General features: G+C 37.8%; 2 protein-coding genes across 2 annotated transcripts in view; one reads left to right on the top strand and one right to left on the bottom strand.

Moving 5' to 3' along the window:
* The window catches only part of cfap70 (cilia and flagella associated protein 70), a 43811-nt gene extending 34139 nt beyond the window's left edge, over nt 1-9672 (bottom strand). Inside the window, exons 1-6 of the mRNA XM_055013760.1 lie at nt 9537-9672; nt 7371-7554; nt 5882-5977; nt 5684-5760; nt 1764-1898; nt 853-1035 (exon numbers count right to left, since the gene is read on the bottom strand). Of these exons, the coding sequence (XP_054869735.1) occupies nt 853-1035; nt 1764-1898; nt 5684-5760; nt 5882-5977; nt 7371-7554; nt 9537-9599 (738 nt within the window). The 5' untranslated portion in view covers nt 9600-9672. The remainder of the gene's footprint in view (nt 1-852; nt 1036-1763; nt 1899-5683; nt 5761-5881; nt 5978-7370; nt 7555-9536) is intronic.
* Nucleotides 9673-14728: 5056 nt separating this feature from the next.
* ddb1 (damage-specific DNA binding protein 1) overlaps nt 14729-22105 on the top strand; it is an 89195-nt gene continuing 81818 nt past the window's right edge. Inside the window, exons 1-3 of the mRNA XM_023289613.3 lie at nt 14729-14887; nt 16760-16908; nt 21375-21491. Of these exons, the coding sequence (XP_023145381.1) occupies nt 14827-14887; nt 16760-16908; nt 21375-21491 (327 nt within the window). The 5' untranslated portion in view covers nt 14729-14826. The remainder of the gene's footprint in view (nt 14888-16759; nt 16909-21374; nt 21492-22105) is intronic.

A 22105-nucleotide genomic window follows, 5' to 3' on the forward strand; every position in this document is an offset into this window, starting at 1 on the left:
AACAGTAAATATCTATAAAATGATGCAATATTTTGTTGCTATAAATACAATTAAAAGATTGTGTAATATATCAGTCAAACCTTGAAAAAGAACAAACCACCTTTTATAAAAATACATATTTTTAATGATAGCATTATTTACAGTTTTGCAATTTTGTGTATCTTTTAGGGTCCTCATGTAAATTCACACATTTTTTCAGTGATATTATTAGATATTATCTGTAATTTAACAAAACAAGGAAAAAATGAACACAATATAACTGCTAAAAACTGAAAATATCTATAAAAATAATGCAATTTTTTGCTAACAGTTAAAAATATTTATTTTATCTATTATGGTTTACTAACCCCTTGATGCCTGAATTTATTTACAATAAAAAAAAAACTTTTGCGTGTTTTTGCTTTCCAGATGATGCTAAAATAAGTGGAGGTTGTTAATTTGTCTACTACCCATAGAACAGATATATAATAATAATAACAGATATATAATAATTAGGTCCTACTCGGACCGGTCCTATGAGAAACCAGTGCTTGCTAAAGGTTCCTAGGTGCACAAACCAGCACTGGGGGATGGATACGCTGTCTGCAGTCTGAATGAAAGGGGTATGTTGTGAATTTGCGACAATAGGCGTCAAGAGGTCAATTTATCAGTCAAACCTTGTAAAACAACAACATTTTTAATGTTTAATTTCACAAAAGTTGTTTCATTTAACAAAACATAGATAATCTGTAAAATGGTGTACGTTTAAAAAAGCAAAATGCTTTTGAAAATGATCAAAACCTCTTTATTTTTTCCAGTGTGGTTTGAATGAGGATTGTTATATGATAGCTTTACTCAGGAGTATAAACTCACCTCTGCAGTCAGCGGGAGCTCCAGAGCAGCAGCGTACGTACACGGATTTGGACCTGATGGCTGCATCCAGGCCTCGGGGATGGAGAAAGCTGTTTCCATGGTTACCTTCAGCAGGTTGGAGGCTGAGAGTCCGGCTTCGGGCAGCAACGGCTCCGACACGCTGACAAACACATCCAGGGACGGCTGTTGAAGAGGGTCAGATGAAGACATTTACATTTCATTTTCAAACTAATGGCATTAGTAGGTTAAAGTGTGTAAACTGCACCAGGAGTTTTCCACCTGGGGGTCTAAATACTGAATATGGGATGTCTGGAGAGACTGAAAACTACATTATATGTCTGTATTTAGCTCTACTTGGATCAGACTATCTGTCAATATTTTAGTTTTTGTGGTAAAACTTATCACATCTCCTTAATCAATTATGAAAGTTTAATAAAAATTAATTTTTTTTCATTTTTGTGACCAAGCATATGTTTAGTTTTATATTATTGTAACAGAAAATATGACTAGATTACTTCTGCATGATCATTTTTTTTGTTAATTAGCTTAAAGATGAGACTTTTCGTATTTTAATTCACCAGTAATTAGAGACTATTTGATCTATTTGTCCTTTGCTACAAAGTCTGAATCAACGACATGAAGAGAAAAAACTGTGAAAATTTCAGATTTTTATCTTTTAACGAGCAAAACAGGTGAGTTTGGGCAGCAGACATTGAGGAAAAGAAGGAAAGTAAGTCAGATTTTGGACTGTGACAGTACTGATAGCAATGGTTACCAGAATTTATTTTTATTAATAATTGTAATAGTTTTTTAATGATTTTTCCTGTCTACATCTACACCTGCTCTGTGACGTTTTGTGAGAAGGGGTGATTAGAGCTTATGATGTGGTGTGCTGTTTATCCTGGTGTTACCTTTACGTTAACTCTGACTGGCCTGGCTCTACTCGTCCCTGGTGGGATTACTGCCTTCCATTTTAAAAAAGCTTGGTGGGCCACCTGTTTCTCTCTGGTTCTACCTGCCGCCTCCTCATCGGGTCGCTTCTGTGGCTGCAGAACATTGACTGACAGGTAACAGCTGCTACTGACTTATGGAGTCATTCTGTAGCTCTGGAGATGAACTGAGGGCAGCACAGATTAAACCTCATGATATATACCAGTACTACCATTCAGTAGCTGGGGTCACTGAGAAATGTCCTTATCTTTAAAAGAAAAGCCGTTTTTTTCAATGAAGATTACATTAAATGAATGATAAATCCAGTCTAGATATTGTTAATGTGGTAAATGATTATTCTAGCTGGAAACGGCTGATTTTTAATGGAACTGCTTAACACAATAAAAGACAAAGAAATCATAAAAACTGTCCCCAAAGTCTCCAGAAATGTGTTAGAAATGCAGAACTCAATAAAATCAGGATCTGAGGAAATCTTGTCATCAACAAATCTTATTTGTGTTGTTTTTTGTCTCGTTTTGGAGCAGAAATTTCAAAAAAGATGCAAAATCGCCATAAAAGATGTAAAATTACCATAAAAAGATGCAAAATCACTTCAAAAAGATGCAAAATTAAGATAGAAAGATGAAAAATCACCTCAAAAAGATGCAAAATTAAGATAGAAAGATGAAAAAGCAACACAAAAAGAGGCAGAATTACCACAAATACATGCAAATTTATCATAGAAATATGCAAATCACCTCAAAAAGATGCTAAGTTAATGATAGAAAAATAAAAAATCACCTCAAAAAGATGCAAAATTAAGATAGAAAGATGAAAAAGCAACACAAAAAGAGGCAGAATTACCACAAAAACATGCAAAATTATCATAGAAATATGCAAATCACCTCAAAAAGATGCAAAATTAATGATAGAAAGATAAAAAATCACCTCAAAAAGATGCAGAATTACCATAGAAAGATGCAAAATCACTACAAAAAGATGCAAAATTACCATAGAAAGATGCAAGACAGAAAGATGAAAAATCACCTCAAAAAGATGCAAAATTAAGACAGAAAGATGAAAAATCACTTCAAAGAGATGCAAAATTAAGATAGAAAGATGAAAAATCACCTCAAAGAGATGCAAAATTAAGATAGAAAGATGAAAAAGCAACACAAAAAGACGCAGAATTACCACAAAAACATGCAAAATTATCATAGAAATATGCAAATCACCTCAAAAAGATGCAAAATTAATGATAGAAAGATAAAAAATCACCTCAAAGATACAAAATTACCAAAAAGAGATGCACAATTAAGAGAGAAAGATGCTAAATTACCACTAAAAAGACACAAAACAACAAAAACTGAATCAAAAATCATCCATCCAGGTGTGACAATCTAAACTGTAAATGTGGAATATCTCCATAGGGGTACAGAGGAACATTTCCAGCAACCATCATTCCTGTGTTCTAATGCTACATTGTGTTAGCTAATGGTGTTGAAAGGCTCATTGGTGATTAGAAAACCCTTGTGCAGTTATGTTAGCACATGGATAAAAGTGAGAGTTGTCTGAATGTATGTAAGAAAAAACTGAGGACAAACATCTTGTAAACACTCCTGTCATTTAAATGATTGTAGTTATTTTTGTCTTTCTTTTCCCTCTGTTTCTTAGTTCTGAGCTCCTTCTTGTGCTTGTGATTTCAAGCATGTACGTAATATTTTCTCAACACATGGATGAAAATGTAACTGCTCTCAGCTCTCGTAGGAGGCGGTCGCCCTTTTCTTTGCTCCACTATCTCTGTTCCTTCCTACCCTCATGTCTCCTTGCTTGCTGCATTTCTTCGTCTTCGTCTCGTCTGTCTGACTTGGAGCGATCGCTTGGCACTGGACCTTCGAAACACCGATCATGGAATTGATTAACTGGTCTCTCAACGCAATTGACAAGATTGTCGCCACAAAGAGCACAGGCCTAGGGGAGCCTACCTGCCCGGATGGGAGTTTCGCCTCTGGTTACGTGATCGATGCCTGGGGGAAGTGGAAGGGGATCATGTGCCTGGCACCCCTATCCGTGGAGGACGTGGAAGATGTTTATATATTCGGATTTATGATGACAGGCCTGCTGATAATTGGCTTGTTCACTGGCCTGAGCTTCTGGAAAATCAGGAAGACCGCAGACAGAAACGACGTCCAAACTCTGCTGGTCTATGCAAACGAACGGATCACGGCTGCCGATGCTCGGTATGACGAACTCAATCGTAAGATGAACAATTTGCTTGGTGTGACTGTTGATTTGAGTCGCAGATTGGAAGCCATCAGGGTGAGAATCGCTACAGCTGAGGTCTAAAATTGTTGAGAGCAGTAGGGGGAAGGTGAAATTACTTCTCTCCCGCCTAAACTTGAAGATAACTGATTACATTCTGGCGCCCCTGGAACAATAACAAACTCCTCTGGAAGTTTCATGGCCAAGAGATAGCTCTGCTACACCCCCCCAACCTTCCCAAGGACACCTGTTGACTTTTGGACCGGGCCAACCGAGGACGTCTCCATAGCAACCTGCTGTGTTATCACGCTCCCACCCTCGCGAACTGAGACACCAGAGGTCTGAGACGGAAGAAGATGGGCTACACACATACACAAACATTCAGACTCATGAACTGAGGACTGAGCTAAACATTCACACACATTCCCATATCCACCATCCCCCCCACCTCCACAAGCTTTCCTCACTATACACAGGAGCCAGGAATCCATGCAGTAATTTGCTGCACAGGAACCAGCTAACTGTGTGGTGCTCCCCCCTCCACCTCCCCACATCCTTATCCCAACTATCCTTGTCTAACGTCATGCTTTGCCTGTTTGCGGGTTTGTTTTTTTTAGGTTCCTTCTCAAATTGAATTTCCCAACATTGGAGGTTTCATTTGGTACAATGAGCCTTTTTTTTTCTTTTATCCTCTGCTATCCCTACCCAGATCCCAACATGTCCTTTTTCTTTTTTTCCTCAAGAAAGGTGCGTGCAGCACTGCGCAGCAGCCGGAGCTGTCATTGGCAGGCAGCTCGATGAAATTTCATTGTATATGAAAGTATGCAATGACTAATAAAGATTGATTGAAAATGTAAAGTGACGTGTTGTGTTATATATAGTATAGCTGCAGTGACCTCCAACAATAACTGATCAATATTACAGTGGACAGGGTTTCTGCAGAAATCAGCCAGTCAAATTTAATGCTTTTTAATGCCATTTTAATGCTATACTGTCAAAATTTTAATGCCGTGACCATGAACTCAACAAATTACACGGGTTTGTTTTTTGTAAAAGTTGATTTTTATATGAAAACTGTCCCCTCATTTCACTATTTCTGAATCTGGAATCCACCCCTGACCACCCACAGGCTGCAGTCATTATATGAATTCCACGTTTTCTTGCCATTTTTGATGGAATTTGCATTTTCCCATTTCCCAGCTCTTTTCCACTTTCCAAATATGCAATTTTTGGCAACTGTACCCGACCGGCGGGAGCAATTATCACAATGCTTCGGCATGTTTACGCAGATGCACATGTCTGACGAATGGCAGTCTACAATTATATATTATTATCAAATATTTGTCTTGAAAACTGCAGAAGGAATTTTTAATGCCACTGAGAATCTAAGTTCATGCTTTTTAATGCCATTTAAGGTCTTAATTTTCGCAAAATCAATTTAATGACTATTAATGCTTTTTAATGTCTTGCAGAAACCCTGAGTGGAGTCACTAACTAAGCAACAATAACTGATATTACAGTGGAGTCATGAACTAACCAACAATAACTGATCAATAACTGATACTACAGTGGAGTCATGAACTAACCAACAATAACTGATCAATAACTGATACTACAGTGGAGTCATGAACTAACCAACCTTGTGGCTGTAGTTGGTGGGGGACTCTTTGGCTGAGGTTGGATTTAATGGGACTGTAGAGGAGAAGCTGCTTTGACCTGAGGAAAAACAGAAAATAAACTCCTTAAAACCAGTTTCTGCTCCCCGACCTCCACAGAAGGCAGCAACACACTCGTCTGTCTAACTACAAACAGAAACCGTCATTAGGAACAGTCGTACCTTTCAGCAGTGGCATCAGGTCCACCACAGCTTGGCCCAGCGGCGCCGTCTTCACCTCGCTGTTCTTCTCCTCAGGAAGAACCTCCATCACTGTCACTGACAAAGCATTAAACAGAGCTGGGAGGAATTACAGCTGGACTCCAGACCAGAGAGCACATTTCAGTCAGGACTAGAAGGAAAACTGACAGTGTTCTGATTAAAGCTGCAGTTGACTTGTCAGTGTACAGATCCATCAATCCATCATCCATATACTGCTTAATCCTCATTCAGGTCGTGTCCATTCACACCTATGGACAATTTAGAATCACCAGTCAACCTCAGCATGTTTTAATACTGTGGGAGGAAGTCAGAGATCCCAAAGAAAACCCTGGAACTCTGGAAATTTTCACATTATGAAGGTAGAACTATGATCATTAACAAAGTTACTGCAGATGAAGAATCTGATGAGTCTTTGCGGTGATTTTGCTGGCATATTTCACCCTTTCGGGGTAGTTTGGCATTTTTTGTGGTAATTTTGACCGTTTTTGTGGTGAGTTTGCAAGTTCCTTCTGCCGAAATTGAGTTTTTGTCGCAATTTCCCTCGTTTTGTGGTAATTTTGACTGTTTTTGTGGTGATTTTGCATGCTTTTGCTGGCATATTTAAAACTTTCAGAGTAATTTTGACTCTTTCTGTGGTAATTGTGTGTCTTTTAGTGGTAGCTTTAGTTGTTTTTGTGGTGAGTTTGCAAATATTTTTGTGCCAAATTTGAATCTCTAGGGGTCATTTTGGAATCCGTCTATCTGCTGGACTGATGAAGTTCTGAGGCTCAGAAATGATAGAAAAAGCCCATTAAAAAGTGATAAATCTGGAGCCACCTCTTTAGAACTCTGGAAGTATTCACAGTGTGAAGGTAGAACTCTGATCATTAATAAAATTACTGGAGATGAAGAACCTCACGATTTTTGGTGGAAATTTTGCTTCTTTTAGTGGAGATTTTGTGTCCTTCTGTGGTATACTCACCTATTTTTGTGGTGATTTTGTACCTATTTGTGTTGATTTTGTGTCTTTTTGTGGTAGTCTTGACCCTTTTTGTGGTAATTTTGCTTTTTTTTGTGGTGATTTTGAGTCTTTGTGGAAATTTTGTCTCCTTGTGGTATATTTATCTCTTCTTGTGGTGATTTTGGGTCTTTTTGTGTTGATTTTGTATTTCTTTTGGCCTTTTTTTTGCAATTTGGTCTCTTTTTGTGGAAATTTACCATGTTTTTAGTTATGTTACTTGCAGTTTTAACTCAAACAAGTGATTTTCCTCCTAAAATGTCATGTGTCTATCTGCTATACTGATGAAGTTCTGAGGCTCAGAAATGATGGAAAAAGTCCATTAAAAAATGATAAATCTGGACCCACCTCTATGGACTTCAAGCACCTGGAACTAAAGTTATTGTACATAGAAAAACAGCTGATTGTGAGGAGTTCAAGTCATATACAGTACATCAGACAAACTAAACTCACGTATGATCAGTTTTTGGGCGATGTCGCTGAGAGCCTCAGCATCGTTCAGGCAGGGGAAGCTGCAGGTAAAGTTGTAGTCGACGCACTGCTCCACAGGATCGACCGGCTTCCTGTCCGACTCTCCCAGCAGAGTTCCTTCAATCCCAACCGTCACAAAACTCTGGAAGCTGTCACCTCTGCTGGGCTGCAGAAAAGAGAAGAAACAGAATCAGTAACACTCGGTGGATTCTGTCCTCCACACACCTCCTCAGCCTCAGCTAGTCCTCCAACACTCTGAGGGTTTTTATTTGACACATACCAGCCATTTCATTTACATTACTCTTATTATATTAAATTCTAAAAAATACTGTTATAATTACAGTAACATCAGTGAGGCCAGCCTTGTTTACATTACAAATACTTGTCATAATATGAGCAGTATTTCCCAGGAGTCCCAGTTATTAGTGCTGTGTGCAACCAAACTGTCAGAGGACCTGCAGCTGTGTAGGAGCGACTCTTTAATCGGTTGTCAGGTTTGGTGTGAAAAACTGCAGTGTGGAGTGAAACCTGGAAACTGAATGCAAATGCAGTTTGCTGCTGAAATAGAAAATAAGGGATTAAATATCTAGAGAGAGGTGATCTGCGCCAACACATCTGAGCTCACCTTGAGTTGTCTCATTTGGCACACATGCAGGTAAACAAACAGAAATTATGCTAATGAAAGCTAATGATATTTAATCATTGAATTGTTGTTGCTGTGGCTTTGAGACTGGAGCTGTACATGACTGGGAAGTAAAATCAGAAATGCATCATTAGAAAGAGCAATGGAGTAAACCAGCTTTGTCTATATGGAGTTTCTTTTCACTTTTTACTGAATATTTTTCTGTACTTTTGCTGGTAATATAACAAGTAGAGCTGCAACCATTGAATATTTCTATTTTTTCAATTAACTGTTGGCTGTTTGGTTTGTAAAAATAGTGAAAATTGTTGTTCAGTGTTTCCCAAAGTGCAAAATGATCTTGTTATCTCCAAAGATACAATACAATACAATACAAGAACTTTATTTATCTTGTCTTATATTAAATTCAATCATCTGGGAGTCTCATCCGTTTACTTTAGAATTATACAGTCTAATTTCTGATGGTATAAAAGATTTTCTAAATCTTTCTGTCCTGCAGCGCAGGGATAAAAAAAAAAAGATAAATGATAAAAAATAAAATAATGAAGTAAACTAAAATAAAATAAAAAAATAATAAAGATATTTAGTTCACTGTCACAGAAGAGGAAAGAAATCAGAATAAGCATATTTAAGAAGCTGCACTTAAAAAATTAAGATGTTTTTTCTTTAAAAAGAAAATACTCAGACTAGTTATTCAAATAGTTGATGATTAATTTAGTAGTTGACATCAATCAAATAACTACTGCGGCTCTTGTAACTATACAATTAATGCTAATTACACCATTTGAACAAACACAGGAAGGCAAATCATCAATACAAAATGTTTGACAATTAATTTCTTAACTTTTAAAAAGTAGTTCTGACATAAAATAAGGATTAACTGAATAAATTAAAGGTAATTTGTGTGTCTTATTATTTACATAACCCATCTATTGTAGGGTTACTGAGACACATTAATCAACAACAAACCAATAGATAAATTCGTACTGTAAAATAAATTCACATAAATACAAGAATAAAGTAACTGAAACTATGTTTATTCACCAGTTCCTACAAGTTAACACGTTTTAAGCCTGATTCAGTCCAGTTAATGTTAAAATAAAAATGATTTATAAAACAATTAAGTTCCATTATAGGGGCTAGGTTTGTTAGATAAAAGGAATTAAGATCTTAGAGCTTAAAAAAGAATTCTTAAGGATTTTTTAACGGTAGCTAACCAAAGCTAATAGTTTAATTTGACTAATAACTACAGTGTTAACAAGACTGCTGCTTCTACCTGTAGTTTAATAACACAGTTACGAATAAATCTGTCTATTTAGTGATAACTTAATGTTTAGGTTTTTTTTTTTTTTTTAAACTTTGCTCACTTGAAGCTAACATATTCATTATTAAACACCGTGGAATTAGCATAAACTGTTGTAGCTTTGGCTGTTGGTCGCCGAGTTCACCGTTTTTACCTGTTTTATCTGAGTTTTACTAACTAATTAGCTGACTAACGGCTAACTTACCAGGTTATTTGCCCGGAGAACGGTTATTTTCACGGTCACGTTCGTGTTTTCAGGACTCTCCATCGTGTAAAATAAACCGTAGTTAACTTTAGCTCGCTAACGTTTCAGTCTAACCGCTATAATACACGGAAACGCGTTTCCATGGTAACATCTGACATGGTGGTCGATTCACCGAGCCTCGGAAATATGCCAAAGTAACAAATAAACAAGGTATAGCATTAAAACTGTTGACCAAATGTCACCGAAAACGATAAATGATCATATAAAAGACAGAACAGAATCACAAAAGAGAAAAATAACAACAGCTAAAGGGGATATAACCGCTAAGTTATAGTTGGAGTTTATTTTTGTCCGATTCTGCAGGTGTTACCTGAATGCAGCGTTATTATAGCAAGACAGATTCAGACCTTTTAGTTGTTTACACTTCAAAGTAAGCTAATATACCTAAAATTTTAGCTTTTAATGCTGGCTCAAAATATGGAATATGAAATTATTAAGCTGATTAGGGCAAACATTAGATTGACATCAGTAAAATACGTAGTCAGATATTGATTTCATATTGTTAAATGTTTTCCAAAGCCAACAATAACATCATAAAATGTCAAAAAAAGATATTTAGTTTACCGTCACAGAGGAAAGAAGCCAGAAATTATTCATATAAAGAAGCTGCACTCACAGAATGTGGACTTTATTTTCTTTTTTAAAAAATGACTCAAAGGAGTTATTTAAATAGTTGATAATTAATTTTAATAGTTTATATTAATCAATAAACTATTAACTGCACAGTTAATGCTAATAATACAGTTTGTAGTAGAATAAATGATTGGATAAAAGACAGAACAAAATCACAAAACAGTGAAATAACGAATAATGTTTATGTGCTTCTGTTGCTCTCATCCCACAAAACTGGAAAATCTTTAGCAATTTGAATCCAAGTGAAGAAACTTCAGCACACCGTGTCCCTTATTAACAGTATATTTAATCACAACATTGTTATGACTCTTCGTCAGCTGAGGGCCTCATTATTCACACAGGTCGATGGGTTTCCTGTTCTTTTAGTCTTTATAGTCAATTTATATTCAGGCTGTGAATCTTTTGTGCAGAATGTGCTTCGAGAACTTCACACAAAATAAGAAAAACACTCCTTAATTGTCTTGTAAAGGCTGTGACTAAAGCAGATTTGTAATCCTCCTGTTTATATTTGACCTTATGAATAGTAGGTTGTTTATTATCTCGAAGGAAAATGTATTATTCCTTAACAGCAGAACAAAGAAACTTGTGTAAATCCGATCTCCTCTATTTAACATCTTCTGCTCCTTTTAGCTAAAGTTCTGGAAAACAGCAAAATGTCTCCTAATAATTATGCAGATGACTCCTAAATTTATACACCAACATCACCGGGGATGAGGTGAGATTCTTGCGGACGGTTCGTCTAATTAGACAAAGATAAAAGTTTCCAAACTGACCGGATGTTACGGGGGGAGCTGGAGAACCCAGGCGCAGACACAGAGAGTGGCAGACCAGTGAATTATGGAAGGAATTTTATTATACCAGAAAACTAAAACAAGACATAAATGGAGAATTGAACTGGGAAGAAACAAGGCTAAACCGAACTACTACTAACACACACTATGAATACAAAAACGGGAGATCACAAAACTGAACTAACAAAACTGAACAAAGGAGGGGTACTTACAAAATGGGGGAACTGAACAGAAGGGGTAGGGAAGCAGGCTCAGGAAATCTGGGGTGAACAGAGACGAGACTGGAGCTACTGGCTGGAGACATAAGCAGGGCTAGCGAGAATCTGAAAGAAGACTGAGTCCTAGTGAGGGAAATCCAGAGGAGGGGAAAACAGAGTCCAAAAGCAGAGTCCAGGTGGGAGCAGAGTCCAGGTGGGAGCGGAGTCCAGGTGAGAGCGGAGTCCAGGTGAGAGCGGAGTCCAGGTGAGAGCGGAGTCCAGATGGGAGCGGAGTCCAGATGGGAGCGGAGTCCAGATGGGAGCGGAGTCCAGGTGAGAGCGGAGTCCAGGTGAGAGCGGAGTCCAGATGGGAGCGGAGTCCAGGTGAGAGCGGAGTCCAGGTGAGAGCGGAGTCCAGGTGGGAGCGGAGTCCAGATGGGAGCGGAGTCCAGATGGGAGCGGAGTCCAGGTGAGAGCGGAGTCCAGGTGAGAGCGGAGTCCAGGTGGGAGCGGAGTCCAGATGGGAGCGGAGTCCAGGTGGGAGCGGAGTCCAGATGGGAGCGGAGTCCAGATGGGAGCGGAGTCCAGGTGAGAGCGGAGTCCAGGTGAGAGCGGAGTCCAGGTGAGAGCGGAGTCCAGGTGGGAGCGGAGTCCAGGTGAGAGCGGAGTCCAGGTGAGAGCGGAGTCCAGGTGAGAGCGGAGTCCAGGTGAGAGCGGAGTCCAGGTGAGAGCGGAGTCCAGGTGAGAGCGGAGTCCAGGTGAGAGCGGAGTCCAGATGGGAGCGGAGTCCAGATGGGAGCGGAGTCCAGGTGAGAGCGGAGTCCAGGTGAGAGCGGAGTCCAGGTGAGAGCGGAGTCCAGGTGAGAGCGGAGTCCAGGTGGGAGCGGAGTCCAGGTGAGAGCGGAGTCCAGGTGAGAGCAGAGTCCAGGTGAGAGCAGAGTCCAGGTGAGAGCAGAGTCCATGAAGGCATGTGGGTAACTATGATCCAGCGGGGAGTGAGTGAAAGGACAGAGCTTAAATAGGTGGAGGTGAGGTGGAGAACAGGTGAATGGAGTGATCTGATTATTGCAGCTGACACTCACTGCAGTAATTAACTGATGGCAGAATGCAGGCAGGAGAAACAGGGAGAGAGAGAGAGAGAGAGAGAGAGACATGAGGGAGAGGTGACAGACAGCGTGACCCAAAGAGACAGGACAGAACAGAAACAGATCAGAACCCAAGGGAGAAAGCAGGAAAAATGGGGAAGAAGGGGAAAGAAGAGCAGAAGCTGGAGCAGGATCATAACACCTGAGCTTTAACCCTGGTGTCGTCCTGCGACTCAAACTGACCCGTTTTAAAGTTTGAAAATGTGGGAAAAAATATATATTTTCACAGTAAAAACTTCCACATTGTCAACATTTTTTTTGACATTTTTGAACATTTTTTGGTGGAAAAAAGAAATGTTTTCAAAAAAATTCTTTAAGAACATTCAGAAAACAATTAACCAAAATCCAGCAAATTTCACTGGATTTTGGTTGATTTTTTCCCAAATGTTCTTAAAGAAAATATTAGAACTTTTATTGATATATATGTAATCACTTCAGATCTTTTTTGGAAGATTTTTATTCATTTTTAAAAAAATATCTACAATTTTTTATTTTTAAAATTTTTTAACATTTTATTTCTTGCCAAATTAGTTTTTTTTTTATAAAAATAAAACTTTTAATGGAAATTCCCCAAATTTTTATAAATTTAGGGAATTTTTTGCTGAATTTTTGGATTTTTTTCAGACAAGGGAACAATTTTTTTGGTGCCCATAAATGAAGACAACAGGAGGGTTAAAAACCAGATCAGACAATTAGTCATTAAGGAAGCAACTGCTAGTGTATTCACTCTGACCTCTTTGAATGTGATTTTAAAATACAGGGAAACATTTCTGATCTGCACTATTCTCTCTTAAAGTATATATATTATTTGAGTATCAATATAATCTGCACACTAGAAGTATAGTTTAGTACAGCATTGTCATTAAAACATTAATTGTGAAAAGATTTCTTACCCAATGCCTGAGGAAAGATGCCCTTGGTGGTAATCCAGAAAAAACAAACAATAACAAAACAAAAAACAGAGAGGCTTATTTTGTTCTGTCAAAATATTACATAATCTTACCACAAATTCACTTCTTTTCACTTCCTTAGACCAGCAAAATTATTTCAGTGCTGTTTAAAGATGAGCAAGTCCACAGTCCTCCAAGAGCAGACATGAAATGAAAACAGACTATTTCTGGTGTTCAGTGGGAAAAATATGGTGAGGGGGTTTATTAGACTTAGACTTCGATTACTTTCTTAATCCCTGGTAGGAAATTAAGTTGTTACAGCAGCATGGATGCTAAATGAAGGGATAAACAAGAAGAACACAGAATATTAGTGTATAAAGTGAATGTAGAATAAAAAATGATAAGCTAAGCTAAGCTAAACTAAACTTAAATACAATTAAATTAAAAGAAAGTGAAACAAGATGAAAATATATAAAACATAACACAAAAAATCTACAGAATATACAAAAGTGACAGCATTTATTTATTTTTAAAGAGTCTACAGAAATGTGCAAATGAGAAAATGAGAATGTGCTTACCCTAGCTTACTCTATTTAATATGTTGTTTAAATTTTTTCTAATTAATATTTTTACATACCTTCTTACACGGTGTTTTCTGGTATATATACAGTGCCATGAAAAAGTTTTGCCCTCTTCTCAAATTCGGTTTAATATTTTTTTCCCTTAACAAATAAAATCATCCTTTAAAAACTGCATGCTGTGTTTACTTGGGTTATCTTTGTCTGATATTTACATTTGTTTGATGGTCTTAAACATTAAAGTGGGGAAAATGTGCAAAAAAATATGAATTAACCCTCATGTCGTCCTGCGGGTCAAAATTGACCCGGTTTAAAGTTTGAAAATGTGGAAAAAAAATATTTTCACAGTGAAACTTCCGATGTCCACATTTTCAACATTTTTGGGAAATAGTCCAACAACAAAAACTAAGCAAACAAAAACAGACGACTAAATTTCCATATTTACCTATGTTTCTTACCATTTGATGGGAATAATGTGTTATATGATATATATACTATACTATTCTTATATGATATGTGTTTTATATTTTTATATATATATATATATATATATATATATATATATATATATATATATATATATATATATACATATACATATATATACATATACATATATACATATATATATATATACATATATATATATATATATATATACATATATACATATATACATACATACATATATATATATATATATATATATATATATATATATATATATATATATATATAAATGGCGGCTACTTCGCGGATTTTCGCGAAGAGGGACCACTATATCCTATCTAAACACCTCCTCTGTATATGTCCTGTTTTGCTGCAGGACGCTGCAGTTCGTCCTCCTGGCCGCAGAGGGCGCTCTCCTCCTCGGCCTCTCCTCCGTCCTTTAACCCGCTCCGCTAACTACTTCCTGCAGTCTTATTATCAATGATTTTGCCGCTGCTGTGAGATTAAAACACTGCGCTGGTGTTTGTCTTTTGTCGTCGTCCCAACATGTCGTACAACTACGTGGTAACAGCGCAGAAGCCGACGGCGGTGAACGCCTGCATCACAGGTAAATACGCCGCCTCGTTCGGCTCCGGAGCTCCGACCACCTGCTAACTAGCCGAGCTCCCGCGCTGCTGCCGCCTCCAGCCGCAGACGGGGCCCTGTAGCCCCGCTAGCCGCTGCTGCTAACCCCGATGTTTACCTGCCGCTCTCTGCACACTTTTGTGCACCACAGCCACCGAACACACGTTTATTCTCTCCGTTTTTCATGCTTATTTTAACCGCGAACCCCAGCTTGGTTCTTATTTTGACAGTAAAGTTAGCTGTTGTCGTGTTTGGAGTCACCGCAGATTAAAACGCGTCTCCTGCTGCAAGAAATTACGAACTTATCTGACTTTATTTATGAACCTGATAAACAAACTGGTGTTAAACTGAAGTATGTAGGTCACTAAGAACACGATGCGTTAAATCTGATACTGGTAATGCAGCCAAGACTGAGCTGGCGTTAACTGGATCATGTCACGGCACATTAATTATCTGATGCCAGAAGCTAAATAACTTCAAATTTATGCACTATGAACATGAGATAAATGCCTAAAATGCATCATCTGTATTAATATTATTTTAAAATTAGTTGTCCATTTCGTAGTGGTAACATGATGCCATAAAATACCATGGATTCTTGTTAGGTACACTGTAGTTATTTAATTCCCCACCGTTATTTATGAAGTAAACAGTAATAAAATGTAAAAAACAACAACCTAGATTCAATATTAATTAGTCTTATCAGTTGATTAATGCCAATTAAAAGATATCAGATGAAATTAGATGTTAGATTTAAATAAACAGCAACAAAAACTAAACAAGCGAAACCACAGACTAAATTCCCATATTTAGGTATTATTTTAAATAAGCAACTTAGTCTGAACAGTTTAGGAGAAAATATCTCATACATTTTGAATAAAATCTCAACATTTTCCTGTTGTTTTTGACCATTTGATGGTAGCTAATGTCTGTTATTCTTCAGTAAGCAAAACCCCAATTAACAAACTTATTGTGACTTACATTTTATACTTTTATTTCTTTTATGCTGTTGTAAAAACAACCCAGATTCAACATTTATTACTCTTATCAGTTAGTTAGTGCCAGTTAAAAGGTAGTAGAGATGAAATTAGATGTTAGACTTCAACAATCTAACAAGAAAAACTAAACAAACAAAAACCACAGACAACTATTATTTTTAAATACGCAACGTAGACTATTATAACAAGCTACTTTCCTGTTGTTTCTGACCATTTGATGGAAAATCATGCCTCTTATTCTTCAATAAACAAAACCCCAATTAACAAAACTTAAAATGACCATGACTGATTCAAAAAAAAAAGCAAACTGTTTTATTCTTTTTTGTTATGTTTTTAATTTTAGTCTGGCTGAAATCTGCGTGGTGGCGCAAAAAAACACCTGTATGTAGGAAAAACAGGACAAATATCCTATTATTGTTTCAGCTAAGTGTAATAAACCTGTTTTGCACTGATTGTTTCAGGTATTTTTGAACACAAATATCAATTTTCTGTTTATTTTCTCAAATGTAAACATGTACTTAATTTCTCAGTTTTATCTATTCTTGTATTATGGAATATTGCAGTAAATTAAATAGTTTTGGGACATTTATTTTCCCAAAAATCATAATTTCTACGTCACGTTCACAGGTAGGATTCAGTTAATTTGTGATGGAAGAATTATTTTTCACTTTTTAAAGGCTGAAGTTGAAGACATTATTAATAAAAAGTGAAAATATCTATTATTTGTGAGCCTTAATTTAAATATCTTTTTGGAAGCACTACTAATTGTGACATATATTGTTGATATTTGATCAGCTTTTCCACCTCTTGGTCAGCAGTAAAACTAACATATGATAAATATCTTTGTGTGTTTTCAGGTCACTTTACCTCTGCAGAAGATCTGAACCTGCTCATAGCCAAAAACACTCGGTTGGAGATCTATGTGGTCACAGCAGAGGGGCTGCGGCCCGTCAAGGAGGTGGGGATGTACGGGAAAATCGCCGTCATGGAGCTCTTCAGGCCAAAGGTAGGTGATGTTCAAGACTGAAGAACTTTATTGTCATCCACAGCAGAGACACAGTGGTTACCCTGAGTAATGAGATGGGAATTCCTTTCACACACCTGAAATAACAAATAAAATAAAATGAAATGAAATAGAATAAAAATAAGATAAAATAAAAAATAATTCTTTGTGCAAATGCTAGCATCAATTAGCAAATTAGCGTGATGTGTGAGCGTGTGTCAGTAACTTGTGGTCTGTTTGGTTTCTTTGTCATCTTTCAGTTTGTTTCTTGGATGAAAACTGTCTAAATGTGAACAGCAGTGGGCTCCTGCATGAAAGAGATATTGGACAGAATCTGGGCTTTGTCTGGCAGATGCATGTGACACATAAGGGGCTGAACGATATACAAAAAAGTCATATTAAAATGAAATCGTATTTGTGATTTTAGAGTTCTTATTTGTCACATGCTCATATAGATTGTGCAGAGAAATGTAAAGTGAGGCTGCTATAGACATTATAAAAGAAGAATTCTTTAAAAAAAAACTGTAGAAACTTTGAAAAACATCACAAATAATGAGGTTGGGATCGTATATTTCATGACATAAAAGTGAAATGTGATTATACTGTGATAAGAGTCAGTGTGATTTGTAATTTTTGCATCTCCTTGTTACTAAAACTAAACTAAAAAGGATGATATTATTTCCAAACCAGCATGCTCGTTTACATCCAGAGAATATGATTCAAAAGTCAGGACATCTTTGTAACACCACAGTGCATCATTTATTCTAGTATTGTGAGACACATTAACTCGCTCCTGCTTTGCATTTGTGCACAGTGTGGCTCCTTCAATCGTAAACTTTTAGTTTTTGTCACTTTAATGGGCATTTTAGTCACAGATGCTGCTACTATGGACACTGTAGAGACAATTTCATTTTAGCTGCTATGTCTCAATGGTTTTTTTCTTCTGTTTTTAATCGGATTCCTAGAGAAACGCTCTCTCATTTTGCCTGCAGTATGGTTGTATGTACGGCTAAATGACAGTAAAGGTTGATCTGAATAAAGATGCCAATGAAACCTCCCAGTTATTATTGGTTATTACACCTAAGAAAAAATAATAAAGTACTTAACTTTTGGCTCACTAGTTAATTTAGAGACTGTAAATCGATGAACTGCAATTCAAAAATGCTGCAATTTAGACCAAACAGTTCAGCCTTAATTATATGCTGTTGTGGACACAGTAGTTGTTGTAATACTGCTTTTCTATTTCTTTGGAGTCCACTTAAGGATGCTGGTCGATACATCCCCGTATCTATGAATTCTAAATTCATATCTAACTGCTGAACGTGAATCCCTCGTAGTCGAGTCTCGTGGGCTTCAGCAGATGACAGAGTTGACGTCTTGTAAACCCTCAGGTTCTTGTCAGAGTGAAAAGTACAGCATCGACCCGGCGCCTAAATTGTTGTGTCAATGCTTTTACAAATTCCTCGGTGACGTCTCCTGTGGAAACCGTCCTCATGTTTTAAATCTGTTCAGACGATATTGAATCAAAACCTGACATAAATGATTTCACTGCAGATCGAATGTCAGAATAATTGGATGTTTTCACCACATTGTTCAGCCGTGGTCTCTTAGGTTAATCTTTGAACTCATCATCTGTTACATTTTCTCACGTTTTCTTACGAATTTATTTCTCCTGTAAGGGCAAAACATGTTGGACATTCTCAGACACTTTCAGTGCCTTTTAACCAAGAAGTTGGTAAATTTTATGGTGAAAAGCTGTCAAACCATGACAGTAAAAATCTGTAAACTCTAAACCAGTTGAACTGAATCAGCATAGATAAGTTTATTAGAAAAAAAGTGTTTTTTTTTTTTAAACATTTTTTCTCTTGAAATAATACATTTCCTGACTCTTACACAGTTATTTAATGGGAAAATGGCATAATATGTACAATCTCACAAAAGTGCACACACCCCTCTAAGGCTGCAGCTATCGATTATTTTAGTAATCGAGTATTCTATCGATTATTCTGGCGATTAATCGACTAATCGGATTCCGCACTAGGCGTGTGCGTTACAGCATCAGCAGTGGAAGTTAGCGCGCTGTGCAACAGAAATAACCGTCCTGGACACATATGTAGTATAGTACAGAGGTATTGTACATATATAGTATATGAATACTTACAGAAAACATACAGTGAAGGTTCGTGTCCACTAGATGTGATTTTCCTGCATGTAAACGCGCTGCATCTGAAAATCACACACATGGTGGTCAGTCACTAGGTGGTCACATGACAGCGCTGGAGCTTCAGCGGCCACTAGTGGTCACATGACAGCGTTGGAGCTTCAGCGGCCGCTAGTGGTCACATGACAGCGTTGGAGCTTCAGCGGCCACTAGTGGTCACATGACAGCGCTGGAGCTTCAGCGGCCACTAGGTGGTCACATGACAGCGCTGGAGCTTCAGCGGCCACTAGGTGGTCACATGACAGCGCTGGAGCTTCAGCGGCCACTAGTGGTCACATGACAGCGCTGGAGCTTAGTGGCCGCTAGGTGGTCACATGACAGCGCTGGAGCTTCAGCGGCCACTAGTGGTCACATGACAGCGCTGGAGCTTCAGTGGCCGCTAGTGGTCACATGACAGCGCTGGAGCTTCAGCGGCCGCTAGTGGTCACATGACAGCGCTGGAGCTTCAGCGGCCACTGGGTGGTCACATGACAGCACTGGAACTTCAGCGGCCACTAGGTGGTCACATGACAGCACTGGAGCTTCAGCGGCCGCTAGTGGTCACATGACAGCACTGGAACTTCAGCGGCCACTGGGTGGTCACATGACAGCACTGGAACTTCAGCGGCCACTAGGTGGTCACATGACAGCACTGGAGCTTCAGCGGCCACTAGGTGGTCACATGACCGAGCTTTCAGCCTGACAGTCTGGCAGATGTGTCGGATAAACACAGCGGTTCGGCCACAAACTTTCTCTTTTATTTCAAAAACACTTCAGGGAAAAGTATTTCTGAAAGCATCTGAGGCAGAAATAATCTGTGCAGCAGCTGAATCTGTCCTGGTTTTAGTTCACTGACGGCGAGTTTAGACGATGTTTAGACCGTGGACTGGTTGGTTCTCCTGCTGTAAACAATAGAAAAGCTGTGCTGGTTAAAATAGAAGCGTCCCGTCAAATTTAAGGACCCGGTTTGTATCGAATGAAGTCTGGGTCCGGCCTCGGATCTCGGTCAGTCATTTGGTGACCTGGAGTCCAGCATGTAGTTGATTAAAGGAAGCCTTGATTCAGAGAATTTTACCTCGAGGAATTTTAGTAATCTGATTACTCAAATAACTTGAAGAATCGTTTCAGGCCTACCTGAACCTTGTAACACTAACGAGTCGCATGACACTGAGGAGGGAAAATTGCTAATTGGGTCCAGCTTGAACATTTTCACTGATGGGTGTACTCACTTTAGTTGGCAGCAGTTTAAACATTAATGTCTGTGTGTTGAGTTATTTTGAGGGGACAGTACATTTGAACTGTTATACCAGCTGTACACCAACTACTTGACATCATATCAAAGTGTCATTTCTTCAGTGTTGAAAAGATAGAATTAAATATTTGCAGAAATGTGAGGGGTGTATTTACTTTTGTGAGATACTGTATAACATTACTGTAATTTTCATGTTTATTTCTTGAAAAGAACACAGTTTTTCACAGTTAAATGTACGTACTGATATGAAAGCATGCTGTAATGTTCATAACAAGCAAAATGACAATTTTTGCATTTATTTCATGTAAAAATACAGTTTTTGCCAGTCAAATTGATGAACTTTTGTGTTAGAGGCATCGACTTTAATGGTTATGACAGCTATAACCACAGTTTTTGCATATGTCATTCAAAAATATGTATATTAAATGTTAAGTACACCAACTGTTGTGCTGATAATGGACACAATGCTGTAATATTTATTAAAAAAAATCACAGAAAGTTTATTTTATATGTATTTTCATGTAATTTTTAAGTAAAACAAACATTTTTTAAAGGCTAAAGCTTATTTTTACAGTGAAATACGGAATGAAGAGCATTTTTAAACTATAAAATCAACAGTATCGATACATTTCTTTACCATAAAGAAAGAAATTTTTTGCAGCAGCGTTCTGGGAACCACAGCTGAAGAAATTTTACCATAAAATAATTTTACAGTGTTTAAATGGACAGAAAATACTCACTAGCATCGCACCATCAAGGCTATGAATACTCAATCTGCTCGTCTCCAGATATCTGCTGACCTTCATTTGTATTTGGACTGATGCAGTTTTCTTCCTCTCCAGAGCGGTGAGGAACTCCCAGCCTAGTTTTTCTGTTCTTTAGCCTCCGGCGCTGCATGAATCTGTACCTGAATCCTCTAAACGGCAGCAGGAACCTCAACTGAACCTCCATAATGAACTGAAAACCTTCCTCTGGGCGTTTGATGAGCATTTTTTTATTTTGTTCCTCGTTCTTCAGGGCGAGAGCAAAGATCTGCTGTTCATCCTCACGTCCAAGTATAACGCCTGCATCCTGGAGTACAAACAGAATGGAGAGAGCATCGACATCATCACCCGCGCCCACGGCAACGTCCAGGTGAGTGACCAATCAGCATGATCCATCCTCTTTACAGTAAAATGCGTCTTTATTGCCTTTTCTGACATAAATCCCTGCGTTTTCCTGTTATTTTTTGACCATTTGGCAAACAAGAATGTCAATTATGCTTGAGTGAATGCCCCCCAAATTCATAAAACTCATTAAAAAATATACCTTCTTTAAAATTATTCTCAATTATTCTCAATTATTCTTTGTTTCAAATTCAGCTTTAATTTGCATTGTGCAAGTTCTTTTATCGTATTCAGAATGAAATTATGTATCTATGTTTAATCTAGTCATATTTAATTCAAGTTTTCATGTCTGTTTTGACACTCTGCAGTTTCCCTGAGACCAGGAGTGTCCAACATGCGGCCCGTGGGCCAAAAGCGGTCCTCCATAGAGTCCAATCCGGTCCTCAAAGTGTAAAAATTACAGAGAAGACATTAACTGCAGATTGTAAATTAGTAAAACTATAAATTTAAAATCATTTCTAGACCATGACAAGTTGTTTGGATCAGAAAGTAAAATACTAGATTGTTCATTGTTCTTTTGTCATTTTGTGTCTCATTTTTGTCATATTTTGTCATGTTTTTGTTGTTTTTTGTCTGAGTTTT

Source organism: Amphiprion ocellaris, chromosome 1, assembly GCF_022539595.1.
Source record: "Amphiprion ocellaris isolate individual 3 ecotype Okinawa chromosome 1, ASM2253959v1, whole genome shotgun sequence".
Taxonomy (NCBI): Eukaryota; Metazoa; Chordata; class Actinopteri; family Pomacentridae; genus Amphiprion; species Amphiprion ocellaris.